The sequence below is a fragment of the Ochlerotatus camptorhynchus genome, unplaced genomic scaffold (genome assembly GCF_037179485.1).
Source record: "Ochlerotatus camptorhynchus isolate MF236.1 unplaced genomic scaffold, CSIRO-AGI_Acam_v1.1 ptg000367l, whole genome shotgun sequence".
NCBI lineage: Eukaryota > Metazoa > Arthropoda > Insecta > Diptera > Culicidae > Ochlerotatus > Ochlerotatus camptorhynchus.
The window spans coordinates 5,179,559-5,194,737 of NW_027040855.1; the positions used below are offsets into that span (position 1 = coordinate 5,179,559).

At 41.5% G+C, this 15,179-nt stretch overlaps 1 protein-coding gene across 1 annotated transcript in view; it reads right to left on the reverse strand.

The window, feature by feature from the left end:
• The window catches only part of LOC135709864 (uncharacterized), a 949,216-nt gene that overhangs the window by 557,222 nt on the left and 376,815 nt on the right, over positions 1-15,179 (reverse strand). The window contains exon 4 of the mRNA XM_065232287.1: positions 1,669-1,770. Coding sequence (XP_065088359.1) covers positions 1,669-1,770 — 102 coding nt within the window. The remainder of the gene's footprint in view (positions 1-1,668; positions 1,771-15,179) is intronic.

Here is a 15,179-nt window from a genome sequence, read left to right on the forward strand (position 1 = left end):
AGAACTTCCGAGAACTTCCGAGAACTTTGGAGAACTGCTAATGAGCTCATGGAACTACCGATAAGCTAAAAGATCTTCCAACTGGTTCGTGAAACTTCCAGCAAGATCACGAACTTCCACTAATTCACGGAATTTACTACTATTCACAGAACTATCGACAAGCTCTCGGAACTTTCGAAGGTTTTCCGATAAGCTAAGGGATCTTCGGACAAAGTCAAAGATTTTCCAAAAAGTTCAAAGGTTGCCACATTATTTCACAGAACATCTGGCTAGGTCAAGGATCTTCTGACTAGTTTACCGTTCTTCTGACTAGTTCTCGAAACTGTCGATTTTACAAAAGTTTAAGGATTTTTCGACTTGTTCAAAGAAACTTATTTACCTACTAATAGTTAGCAATTACTTATTTATGGGAACCAGTTACCCATGAGTGGCTAATTTTTTTACCCATTAAATGGGTTAACCTACTCTACTTCAAAATGGGTGAAATTGTACCAATTAATGGGTACTTTCAGTTGCAGTGTACGGACAATGAGCAAAGTTTGAGTTGGAACGCGGCCATTTTGACCCTCGTCTATTTATTCCAAAATGACATATTCGATATTTTCCAATAACGGCTTATCTAATGAAAATGACGCCTGAGACAAAGTTGTAGCAAACTGGATAAAATTAAAAAAAAAAATCAAAAATTTTAAAGCTAATTGTTAAAAAATTAAAACTTCATTTTAAATATCTTTAAACTCTAATAGAGCAATTCCCTGTCAAATGAGCAAACGACTTGGTACGAGCCCCTCCGATTTTGATAAAACTTTCAACATGTTGCAGATTTTGATTTTTCCACAGAGCACGAGAACATTTTGAGTCAAGACTTATTTTGAAAAGGGCGTATGTGTTTTCTTACATGATTTTTTTCAAAAAATTCTTCTACCATTACGCTACCATACGCCTTTTTCACAAATTAGTCTTCAGTCAAAATGGTCTCGTGATATGCGGAAAAATCATAATCTTTAATGCTGAAAACATTTTGAAAGTATAATTCAAATCGGACAGAGTTGTACCAGATTTTGACCCCTTCTGGCAGATTTCACCTGGAAATAGAGCAAGAACAATACATAACTTCAAGTATTTCTCACTAAGAGAGTTGGTATATTATAGACACCGTTTTAAATTCAAATTACATGGAAAATAGCTTTAAGAAACTTATTAAACTCCTAATCAAGCAGAACATGTCAAATAGCGAAAAAGTAAAAAGAATTTACCTCGCAAAATTCTATGAAACTTCGCAAAATTATTCACTGGGGGCAATGAACCACGTTTGTGTTGCAACTCGGCCATTCTTTGACATTCATTTTTTTCAAAAATAACTGTTCAAATGGTTCATCCAATCAAAATAACGTTGAAGACAAAATTGTAGGAAATGGGATCGAATTTGAAAAATAATACACACCTAAAAAAAAATCCCCAATTTTTGTCAAAAACAAAAAAAAATAAGTTAAAAATTCCAGTAACAATAAAAGTATATTCTAGAAGTTCAAGGATTTCCCACTAGGAGATATTATATATAATTGTTCACAACCGAAATGATAAAACAAACGGGAATGTGAGCGAATTTGGGTGATCATTGAATTCGATTGCAAATCTCATTAAATACAGAGGTTAAGCCGAACTTACTTGCATGTACCTCCGTTCTCACAGATGTGCGAATCCTTGCAGAGTGGCCCGTAGCCGCAATCGATTCCACTAAACCCCGGATAGCAGTCACAGTAGTACGACCTGGAATGAAACGAAACGAAAAAGGTGTTATAATTAATATGAAAGATGATGGATTTATTTTTCGAACACACTCTTCAACTGTAACTCTAACATGAAATTCATCCAATCTTGAAATCAGAACACGTGCAGTCTAACCAGTAACCTCCGAGAACGGCAAGCTGATGCCTGTAATAACATTCAAATTACACACTTAAAAAAAATCATGTAAATTTAGGTGCTCTGAGACTGACATATACGAGCGTCATTTTTGACATAAAATTGAGTCGTAATAGACGCAAGACTCAGCTCAATCAAACGTACTTTTCGTCGCGTACCGAACTTTTCAGTCTCGGAGCACTTAATTTTACATGACATGTTTGTTTACGTCTCATCCTTTATGTCAAAGATGGATTCCGTCACGTGTAAAATTAGGTATTTCTAAGTGTGTAGCTTCCACTTTTAAACTTTTAAGGTTAAGCTTGCAGCACCGGTTTGTGCTGAGTTTGATCTCATTTCCGTCCTACTAAGCACAACTCGCAGTTTACCCCTCTTGTTCGAACGAAATTGATCAGAAAAGGATACTACTATAGAAGACTTTTAATTCACATTACCTTACCATTCTTCTTCTTCTTGTTTGCATTTCAAGCTTATTGCTTAGCGCATATTAGCTTATTGTGTGCTCTCAACTTAGTGTTCTAAATGCACTTCCACAGTTATTAATTGAGAACTTTCGATGCCAAAACCAATGCATGAATTTGTGTATTGTGTGGCAAATTGTGTGGCAAGCACAATGATACTCTATGCCCAGGAAAGTCGAGAAAATTTCCAACCCGAAAGATTCCCTCGACCGGACTGGGAATCGAACCCGCCGCCTCCGGCTTGGTAATACCGTGCCTTTACTGACTAGGCTATGAGGCCCCTACATTACCTTACCATACGGGCCGTTTTTTACCTTTAGAAATAATTAGAAATTCTTTATATTTTGTCAAAAAATTTTCATCGAGTTTCAATTTCATCCGTTGGATTTGTTACATCATTAAGTGAGAACAAAATTGATTCGATATAACTGAGGGTGTAAATATTCGAACTGTTTGCTCTAATAGGCTTTATGTTGTAGCTTTGGAAAGTATCGAACAACTCGTATTATTGGTTTGTGTACGCAGAAATAATTAATAATATTGATGTTTTCTATTCGATAGAACGAAAATAGGTGATTACGACGAAGTAACGCTCTACCCTATGATTAGGAAAAAAACAAAACACTGTCTACGGTTTTGCGATACACAGGCAACTGGATATGAAGCTAAGAAAAGCATCCTTTTCCACCTCCGCTTCCGTTGGGGAGGAATCTAGTTTGATTAAGTTTAAGGTAAAAATTTATTACACTTCCCATAGACCGCCCTGGCGTTGGCCTTGCATGGTTTTCTAAGGAAGAGGAACATTGTGCATGAATATTCATGATGCTTCAAAAGGCGAACTCCTTTAGCAGTTTGCCGAGATTGCAAGTGGAAAAGTTTGGCATGAATGTTTAGCCATCCTTGCGTGGTATTATGTATGTACGAAAACAATGTTACCTGCTTTAAACGTTCAAATGATTGAAACTGAATCCTACCGATGCGTTATATTCTTAATCACGTTTATCGAAGTTAGATAATCTTATCCACTGAGCACTTTCAGTGATACTCTGGATTGAATTTTCATACTATTCGTATAAAACAAGTTTCAATAAATCCTTATAAAAAATCAACACATACCCATCAATCGTGAATGTTACTCCTTTCGAACACTCAATTAAATTTATCCCTCTTTGCTCACAAATCCAAACCCCCCTGCTCGTTCTTGCTTGCTTATGCAGAACACTTGAAACGAGAGCCTCAAATATTTTTCCCTGAAAATGAATTGCACACATAGCCGAATGAGATAGAAAAAAAAAATGTTATGAATTGCTTTGTTCGGTCTCGTTTGCTGGCTGGTGATGACAGTGGCGCCAGTATATTACAAATAATGGAGGGGTAGATGAACAGTTAGCAAAAGGTCAATTAACCACTTCATTCGAGCAGTTAAAATGACGTTTACTACCACTCAAACTTGGAAATAAAACATTATTTTGAAATTTTTTCTTCTAGAACCCCGGGAAAAGTAGCCATGATTTGTGCGTTTCATAAAAAAAATAGAAATTAGTTGGTCCAGTTTTGTGGAATCGCTGCTGCGCCAAAAGTGCTTGACAAAGTGGTCAATAGAATACGGCCTCAGGCGGCCATCTTGAATTGCGGCTTGATGATACAGATTTCAAAACATTGTACGCTGAAGTATGATATTGAAATTTAAAAACACTATTTAATTTTTCAAAATGAAGCACCTCCCATATGATTTCAAGAATCCATTAACGGAAGTTTTTTTTTTTTGTTTATTTGTTTATTTGTATTCCTCCATCTGACAAGGTTGTCTTAATGAAGTTGGACAGGGAAAAGCCAAATTGAGTCATGGTGAACTCAAATTGGCATAAAAACCCTGTTTCTTTTCTTAAATTAAGTACATAGAAACAGAAACTAAACATTAACAATTACACAGTTCACAGCAAAAACAATGCAAAATACAATAATTACTACAGTGTAAATTAAAAACGTTAAAATGCGGTCAGTGTCATAAAAGTGTGTCAGCAACAGTGCAGCATCGTCATTGATTGTCAAGTCCTCGTGGAAGGGTCGAAAGCAACCGGAAACAAAAATGAAAACAGGTAGCACAATTCATACAGTCATCAGGGGATGGACAGTCACTCACCTGCTCATAATCAATCCATGCACATAACAGCTTTACAATCGATTACTTAGGCGGCGTTGAAAAGTAGCTGCGGAAGCTTCAAAGTCGAAAAGCTCAGATACATCATTGAAGCGAGAGGCCATGAACCGTATTGGGTCGTGTTGCCCGTATCGACTGTTGCGGGATGCCAAATGCAGGAAGTTACGCCGACGAAGGGGGCGTTCAGGTACATAAACGTTGATATCGGCAAGAATGGCAGGTGCATCCACCTCACTAGTTAATACTTTGGCGACAAAAACCGCTTGCATGTCAGACCTTCGTTTCTCCAGTGTTTCAATTCCTAACAGCATGCATCGATGTTCGTAGGGAGGTAGATTTAGATGTTCACGCCAAGGTAGATAACGAAGAGCTAGGCGCACAAATTTTCTTTGAACCGATTCTATACGGTCAACCCATATACTGCTGTACGGACACCAAACTATTACAGCAGATTCAAGGATCGAGCGAACCAAGGCGCAGTACAGTGATTTCAGACACAGAGGGTCACGGAATCCATCGGCAAGTTTAAAGATAAATCCAAGCTGCCTATTCGCTTTTGAAATCACATCAGCATAATGTGTCCGGAGGTTAAGTTCAGAGTCCAATAACACACCAAGGTCTCTAACCTGATTCAGCCGTTCTAGATCATGACCAGCAAGACGATAGTGGAAGATGATCGGATGACGTTTTCTGGAAAACGAAATAGTGTTGCATTTCGTTACACACAGTTCCAGTAAGTTCCGTTTGCTCCAATCCTCAAATGACTCCAACAAACTCTGCAGGTAGGCACAGTCCTCGATGCATGTGATTACCATGTAAATCTTAACATCATCGGCGTAGAAAACACGATTTCCAGATGGTAAAACAAACGATGCATCATTAATGAAAAGCGAAAACAATAGGGGGCCTAGGTTGCTCCCTTGTGGAACTCCGGATACAATCGGGAAGGCGGTTGAATGTGAGGAGCCTAATTTAACTTTCATAGACCGTCCTGACAGGTATGATTCGAACCAACGAACAAAGGCGACGGATACTCCAAATTTCTCGAGTTTTCGAAGCAGAATAGCATGGTTCACTCGGTCGAATGCAGCTTTGAAATCAGTGTATATAGCATCTACTTGCATGCCAGCGTCCATCGATCGAATGCACAATGAAGTGAATTGAGTGAGGTTCGTTGTCACAGATCTTTTTGGAAAAAATCCATGCTGGGCACTAGAGATGTAATTCTTGCTAGCTTCGAACAAGGCATCGTTCACGATTATCTCAAAGAGTTTGGAGCAAGCATTCAACGACGTTATCCCGCGGTAATTGGAAATATCACACTTGTCCCCCTTTTTGTGAATAGGAATCATGACCGAAGTCTTCCACGCGGATGGGAATGTCATTCGCTGTAATGAAATATTAAACAATTTCACTAGCGGCATCAATAAGACACTTGAGCAATTCTTAAGAATGCATGCAGGAATACCATCCGAACCGTATGACGCAGAATGTTTAAGTTTACGTATCGCTTTTTGTACGTGCTCCTCAGTGATTTGGAAAATTCCAAAGTCGAGCCTATCTGATGGTGTGTCATGGATGGCTGCATTTAGATGCGAGGACGAAATCGACATGTCCGAGAAGGCACTCTTGAAGTGATCAGCAAACAGCTCACACTTGTGGGCATCTGTGCTAGCAGAGCGGGCACCGAGATACATAGACGAAGGTAACCCATTTTCCTTACGCTTCGACCGAACAAATGACCAGAAACGTTTGGGATGCAGGCGTAGATTTCTCTGCGTACGGTCTATATAACGAGCATACATTTCGCGGTTAAAGCTAGTGTATTTATTGCTGGCCAGAACAAAACGACGTTTCAGGTGTTGTGATCGATTACGTTTGAATTTCCGAAGAGCAGTACGTCGACGGCGCTTCAATCTACGAAGCCGATTGTTTGTCCATGGAGGTTTCAGAGTAGGACGCTGAAGTGGCACGTGAGCTTCGATAACACGACGTATCTCAGAGTTGAACGACTCAACGATGTCATCCAGATCTCGTTCGTCATCCAAAAATTGCCAATCAATCACAGAAAATGCTTCACTCATCAAGTCATAGTTGACACCAGGGCGTCGCAATATCAGCTTCAATCGACCAAATCGATGCGACGAAGAGACTGCTGGCTTTCTTTTTCTGTTAAAGTCGAACAGCTTCGCAGCATTCTAGAACCTCAGTCGGCGTGCACAAACAAATGTTCAATCGCTTGTCTCTCTTTCTCCCGTCGCTCCATTGGTCTTCCTTTCGTGAAGGAAGATTATTCGTCGAAACGGATGAGCGAAAGAGCGCTCGACTTTGATAGTTTTCTCTTTCATGAAACACATCAACAGAGGTTTCATGACGTATATGACGGAAAATGAAATAACACATTTAAAGCATTTCTCACGTCAAAACACTTGAAGATTACACGTCATATTTCTAATTTATCTTCCATCCATATATTTATCGAAAAAAAATGATCGAAAACGGGACATAACGCATTTTAAACAAATTGAAAGAGCGGTGATAGAGTGTTCGTGAAAGGGGATTGAAAGCCATAATGAAGTTCGTTTAACTAGAAAATCGACGTTAGTTACATTGAAAGCGATGAGCAAAGCAACGACGAGAAGTTCCACAGCCAGCCTTTCCTTCTAAGCGTCCTTCTTTTTTATTTTCGTTTCTTGCTGATAGTCTAGCTAGGCGTTATAGAAATGAAGCGTCGAACACGTATGTATGAGAGAAACAAAACACGAGTTCATTTTAGAGCTTCGAAATTGTAGAGCCCTGGTTGACACGGCGGAAATCAAATTGCGGGTTCTCGTGTGGCTGATCAAATCTCACTGGTGACGGCAAAGAAACGGCAACCTCAATAGCGGGATGTGCAGTGTCAAGTTCTACAAGAGATTCAACCGCTTCAGAAATGCTGTAGTTAGGTAGTGCTGTATCGTTCACCAGTACTAAGTCAAGAGTACGAGAACTGGCATTTTTCACAGAGTTGATTTGCGTCAGACCATTGAAACAAAAGGCATCATATAGAGCACCATCCGAAGTTGAAAAACGGGATATACTGGAATCTAAATGAAGTCCGCCATCCTCTGAAGCAGTCCAATGCATGTTGGGGTGATTGTAGTCACCGAACTGAAGCGCAAAATCATGAGGTTTCAAGCATGATATTACTGAACTAACAGAATCGCTATGAAGCTGAATGAGGGACAGATCATCTCTACGATCAGGTGGTAGATATAATACTCCAATACTGACTGAACACGTTTGCAATTTGATTTTTACCCACAGCTGTTCCAAAGCATCACTAACTGGAGCTGGGTCGACACAGCAGCACAATCTGGTAGACACTGCAATCAAAACTCCACCGCCGCGCAGCTTTCTACTGTTCAGTGGATTGCGATCAGTCCGAAAAACAGTGAATGATCCACCAAATAGCTGAGTTGATAGGATGCAAGTGTCGAGCCACGTCTCGGTTAGAACTATCACATCATACTCCGAATCTGCCGCAGCGAGATAGAAGGCATCGATCTTCGTTCGGAGTCCACGGACATTTTGATAGAAGATACGAAGTTGAGAAGAAGAATATGAGGGAGGCATGCCAGTAATCTGTTGAGTCTGAGCGCAGACTGGGTGGATCACAGGACTACCACTTTCAATCTCAGGAACGAGTCGGTTGCGATGAACAAAAACAGCATCTTGCAGGACAAGGTCAGAGGGCCTCGATGCTTCTGGAGAATTACCTGCGACGTGCAGCGGCAACTGGATTGAACATGGTGAGGCTGGTGTGCTGTTATTGTCAATATTAGACCACAATTGTCGTGGAGCAGAGACGTAAGATGGTACTCTGGAAACCAAGATATTTACAGGCAGAGAAGTTGTTGTTTGCTGACTGTACTTGCCTACGGTTTGATTTTGGAAGACCCCCTCTCTCAACTCATGCGCAGAGCTGGGACGACTGTTGAACGCTGGCAGCTTAGGCTCGACTGCGATGAGAGGACTAGGGGCTTCCACAAGGCTGGCGGCAAGTGTGCGTCCCAGTGGCATGTTGAAGACAACAGGATGTGATTTGTTTTGCAATAAGCGGCTGTAAGCATCATACATTTTAGGAAGAGAATTGCTCGAATTATCATCGTACTTGCCTGAAATAGGGTTTCGGAAGACCCCATCTTCACATCCAAACGCAGGACCGGGACGGCTGGAGGTCGCTGGCAGAATTGGCTCGACTGCGATGGGTGAATTAGGGGCTTCCAAAAAGCATGCGGCAAGTGTGCGTCCCGGTGTCCGACTAGGGTAAACCACGAACGAGTTTATTGACGAATTACGACTAGAAGTGATAAGCGTTTCAGGGACAGAATTGTTCGGAAAACTAGAATACTCGCCTGCAGTTGGATTTTGGAAGACCCCTTTTCCGGACTCATACACAGGACCGGGACGGCTGAAGGTCGCTGGCTGGAGGTGCTCGACTGTGATGAGGGGATCAGGGGCTTCCAAGAAGCTAGCGGCAAGTGAGCGTCCCGGATTCGGGTAGTAGGTAATACGACGTAGTGGCTCTGGGTCTTGACTCAGTGATATCACTCCGTCATAGGCATTTGATGAGGTGACTCGCTGGATTTCGGAGTTGTCTGCGGTGTATTTATTGGCAATCCAGGCGGCTTCCAAAAATTTTCGGCTTTGCGGTTGTCAACAAATTCACGAAACAGCATTCCTTTGGGCCATGTAGAGGACGACAATGCTTTCGCCTTCAAATTTGTAGAGACGCCAATTTTGAAGGAGACAAACGACATGGTTTGGATATCTTTACTCTTAGCAACCAGTCGGATAACTTCAACATCCTCCGTTGACAAACGATGCTTGGCAAGTTCGGTGATCTGCTCAGCAGAAACGTCACGGGAAATCCGAGATAGGTATAACCAAAACTTATCCTTAGAAACGGGAACAGTTAGACGGCCTAGACTTGGAGACGGCGAATCTCCGGTAGCAGTCATAAGAGGTGGCAAGTTATTGTCCTTTTTCTCGAATAACCGTCGGCTTCCTATGGTGCGTGACCTATTACCAGACCGTCTAGAGGACACCGGAGTGGTGGAAGTGGTATTGGTCAACTTTGTGAAATTGGATCGAATTTCGATTTTCAATTCCTCCAGAATTTCCAGTTTTAGTTTCCCCAGTAGCTCAGTATGACCGCTCAGTTGTTTCTCCAAACCAGCATCGTAAGCAGCCTTCACGTTTTTCTTGTGACGAACGTCTGACATTATGGCAGCACAGGATTTACACATCCAGAAGAGCTGCCTATTCCGATCGATTTCATCCAACATTTCACTTGGCAGGTGACAGCATTTTAGGTGAAACACCGCGCTACAGAACCCACGGCAGGTAATGCGTTCCTCTTGGACATTATTGGTGCAAGCGTGGCAGATTACACTCATTTTGCAGGAACAAGGCGAAGCAGACCAACAACGAAATTCCAACGTAGCGCAATACAACAGTAGGGTCCAGACGACAGCAATTCGCCGAAATTTATGCAGCAGTTACACCACGAGCTCAATGAAAGATTGCAAGCTTAAAAGTTTTGCTGGCAGATGGCGCTTCGGAAAAAAAAAAATTCGCGTGGGGAGTGCTTGGGAAAGTGTATGTAAACAATGAGTCACTTTCACTTTATCACCGCACCACGAAAATCACAACACACCGAACGAAATTCACGAAAACAGAAAGCAGTAGTACAAAAACTGAATCACGAACGACGAAAAAGTATTTTATAACCGATATAACACCGAAAAAAGTATCACTAATTAACGACCTAATCGCAGCAGAAAACGTAGCTAGCAGTGTTGCCAGAATTGAAATTTCTTTTTTTTGTTTTTCTTGAAAGTTCTGAGTAGATTTTGCTTATTCAGAGAATAATTAGCATTTGGCGGTAGTGATCAAAACAAATTGCACTTACCTGAAGATATTTCAGAACTCATTATCGTATTTATATACGTTATATACGCTCGAAAGCCAATGACACATTGCTACAGACACCGGGGCTCAAATAGTGGGAGGAACAAGGACCAATGTCCGTTCAGTTAACCGGTTACTACAACAAACGCCGAGAATCACATTCCGGAAAGAACAAGGACCACTGTTCGTTCAATCAATCGGTCACTACTACCGACACTGTGAATCACCTGCCGGGGAGAACAGAGACAAATCGTAGTTCAGTCATTTTTTAACACTACAATAGAAACCGGGACTCACCTGCCACGAGAAACAAGGACCACTGTTTATTCAGTCAATCAATGAATACAATAGACACTACGAATCACCTTCTTGTCCAGTCAACCGGTCACTACAATTTAGAATTTGGAATCAAAACTTTTACCTCACGCGGCTTTGCACCGCCTACTCTTTTTTTGCATGCCTACTTCAATTTAACCGAATTCGAATTTTCTTCCTTCTACATCAAGTGTAAGTGACGTATGAAGGAGCCTCTATGTACAAATGCAAGAAAACGATTTTCTGTACACGGTTTACTGTAGTTTGGTAATAAGCATATCAGCAGAGAATACTAAAGAAGACTAATGATTTGGTATGTATTGGGCAGCATTTTATGTATACTTTCAAATGTCATCAACCTGGTTTGCCCAATTTGCCCAACTTCGAGCTATTGACCTTGGAAGTAGTGCTAATTTTGGATCAAAACCTTGAATATCTCAAGAAAATTGAATATAGGGACTTGCTTCCCAAGACAAAATGGCGTATTTAAAAAAACAAACATGTGTGTAGAACATACTAATGCCAAAAAATTGCTTCCTCAAAAGTTATTTGCAAAAAAATGATTTGAATGGATGAATGAATGAATGAAGGCTCTTACCAAAAAAATTACATATATCTGTAAACATAAGAGATAGAGGGTTGACGTCTTGAGCAAAAATGTTTGTAATATGTATGTAATATTGTCTAAAACTTTGCTCAAGACACCATTTTGCTATCTCGGCAAATAAAAACAGTAATTTTTTTTCTCCCTGCTAGTTGGATTAATCATGAAATGACTAAGCTCAAAACAAAGGGCTTTTTAAGTGCACAAACTTCTCCGAAGACACTATATGGCTTAAATGGACCGTTTTCGCATAAACTAAAAAACGCACGTTTTGGCACTTTTAGACCACTATGCATTGGTAGGGGAAACAGCCCTATTGTTGCGGTACGTTAGCAGCGTCAGAAGCCTATTGTTGTGTATGGAGACCTACATACACAACAATAGGCTTCTAATGCTTCTAACGTACCGCAACAATAGGGATGTTTCCCCTAGCAGCGAACATATCAGTATTGTTTCATTCAAATGGGAAACACTCATTGTCAGCTGGTTCGCGTTTTGGGTTGGAAATTCTTGAATTGATCGATTCTCTTAATCGACTCGTTAATTACTCAGCATTTCCTACTGTATTTGACGTTTTGGGCGCTAGATAAAAACCTCCTTTATCAAACTATGTGGCGAAAATAGCGCAAAAACTGTTTGCATAGCAGTGGTTACCAACAGAGAAAGCATAAAAAAATCAATCATCGCAGAAACGATATTTTTAAATGTTCATTTAAATTCAGTGTGGGAATCATCTATGCTCGATCATTCTATGTTCCTGGGTTTCCACGTTTTGTTCATGATTGTACCCGTTTTGATAGCGATTGTATGAATGAGGATGATGTATAGACCTAGGATCTACACACTTAGAAAGAAATCATGTAAATTTAGGTACTCAATGACTGACATATACAAGCGTCAGTTTTGGCATAAAATTGAGTTATAAAAGACGCGTAATTAAATTCAATCAAACGTACTTTTCGTCGAGTAACGAGCTTTTCAGTCTCGGAGCGCTTAATTTTACAAGAAATATTGGTTTACGTCTGATCCTTTATATCGAAGATGGATTCCTTCAGGTGTAAAATTAGTTATTTCTAAGTGTGTACTCATATCCGTAAGCATTATGCTGGCTACTTTTTAGTACAGTTTGAGTACTATCAAATCTAATGATGTCATCCCTGGTTCGTCGTCTGAGTTTGTCAATGGGCAGACTAAGAAAAGCACCAGATTGCGGGCCTACCCGAATGACTCGACTGGTCCATGGGTTGTCTACTTTCAGCCCAAAAACAAACCTTTGAACATTGTTCAAATTTCAAATGATTAGACGAAGCTATTCTCGGCCGTAACCGAAATCACGAAGGTTAGGCACAATAAACTTCGTGTGTCCGTCTCTAACCTGAAGCAAGTTAATGAGATTGCTGTATCTCAGCTCTTTACGTTTGAGTATAGAGTTTACATCCCAGCTAGTGATGTAGAGATCGAAGGTGTGGTCACCGAAGCGAGTATGACCCCTAAGATCTTGGAGAAGCAGGCGGTTGGCCGTTTCAAGAACCGTTTGCTACCCCCGGTGAAGATACTAATTGTCCAAAAACTGGGCTCAGTATCTGTCAGCGAGGGTAACAAGAGTTTTACCCCCACAGACTCATTTCGTGTGACCTTTTCTGGTTTAGCCCTTCCTCACTACATCGAGCTGGGAAAACTAAGACCACCTGTGCGTTTGTTCGTTCCCCGGGAACTGCCAAAACTGTAAGCAGTTGGGACATACGGCCTCCCACTGTGGCAGCAAGGCACGCTGTTCCAAACGCGGGGAGAAGCATGAGGATGACACCTGTGCAGCTACCGCACCAAAATGCGTGTTCTGCAAAGAATCTCCCCCTCATGGTCTCTCGTCGTGCCCGGTGTAAAATTGGTTCACTTAAGAAACGTTCCCGGCAGTCTTTTGCAGAAATGCTTAAGACGGCCACGCCATCGACCAACGAAATAAATCCCTTTTCTCTTTTGTCAGATGACGAGACTGACTGTGACTTGGCTGAGGAGGGAACTTCTTTCAGTTTTCCGGAAGGTTCTGCACGGAAACGAAAGCGCATCCGTTCACGGAAAGTTGCAAATCAAGAACACCAAATCAGCTTGCCCAAATCAAAAAGGAGACTTCTACTCCTCCTGGATTCCGCAGAACTGAATACACCTAGGATTTTCCACCTCTCCCGGCGACATCAAAAACCCTCGATGCCCCAGTTTTTAGAAAAGAAACCCCTTCTTCATCTGGGTTGTTCTCATTTGACATCATAGAGGATGGTATCCTCAAGTATTTCGATATTTCTGATCCTCTGAAAAGCATTGTTCTGGCAATGCTTCCTACTGTGAAGACCCTCTTGAAGCAGTTGACATTGAAGTGGCCCCTCCTTGCAGCAATCATTTCCTTCGATGGATAATTTTCCAAACGAGGTCGAGGATTTGATCACTGTTCTACAGTGGAATTGTCGATTCCTAAATTAGATCCGTTCAAGTTTTTGGTTCACAATAATGATTGTGATGCATTTGCTCTTTGGGGATCTCTTCAGATATCGATCTCCCTTTTTATGTTTTTAACATTATTCGACAGGATCGTGAGGATTCGCGTGGAGGAGGGGTACTTTTGATGATCAATAAGTTAATAGATTGATCAATAAGTAAGTAGAGTGAATCTTCCACAATTTTTAGGTTTAGAAGTTATCGCATGTCACGCTATTATTAAAGGTAAGAGCCTTTGTATTGCTTCATAGAGTCGTTGTTAATCGAAAACAACTTTCAGATATATGTTCAGTACTTCCTGCTCCACGGTTGATCATGGGAGATTTGAATTCCCACGGTACAGGCTGGGGGGAACTGTATGATGACAACCGTTCTACTTTGATATATGACCTCTGTGACAGCTTCAATATGACAATTCTTAACAATGGAGAAGTAACACGTTTGGCTGGCCCATCCTCGAATGGAAGTAGATTAGACCTCAAACTTTGCTCTAACTCATTATCGTTGGATTGCACGTGGAATGTGATCCAAGATCCCCACGGTAGTGATCACTTGCCGATCAAAGTTTCAGTTACCAGTGGGTTCAATCCGTCGGAACCCGTTAACGTCGCGTACGATCTTACCCGTAATATCGATTGGGCAAAGTTCAAGACTGTGATAGATGATGCCCTTACGTCGGTAGAAGGTCTTCCACCGTTGGAGGAATATAAATTTATCTCCAATCTGATATTGGACAGCGCGCTTCAAGCTCAAACTCGGCCGGTTCCAGGAAAGTCTTTCCGTAGGAAACCTCCTTCCCTTTGGTGGGACCAGCAATGCACGGAGGTTTATCGAAAAAAGTCCGACGCGTTTAAGCTTTTCCGGAAACGTGGAACACCCGTGCATTTCGAAGCGTACTCGGCTCTTAAACGCGAACTCAAGAGCCTCATAAAAGCTAAGAAACGCGGATACTGGCGGCAATTCGTGGACGGATTATCGCGCGAAACGTCGATGAATACGCTTTGGAACGTGGCGCGAAGGATGCGTAACCGGTCTTCGAACAACGAGAGCGGGAGTACTCGGATCGTTGGATTCGAATGTTCGCGCGAAAAGTATGTCCTGATTCCGTGCCGGCACAGATGATTCCTCGCGGAACGACGAATTCGGTAGACGAGATCAGCCTGATCAAGTTCAACGAGGGGCTGATAGGATCAAGTTCAACTTGTTGAAGAACCTCCCAGACGTCGCTAAGAGGCGCATGTTGAACTTGTGTGGTCAGTTCCTGGAG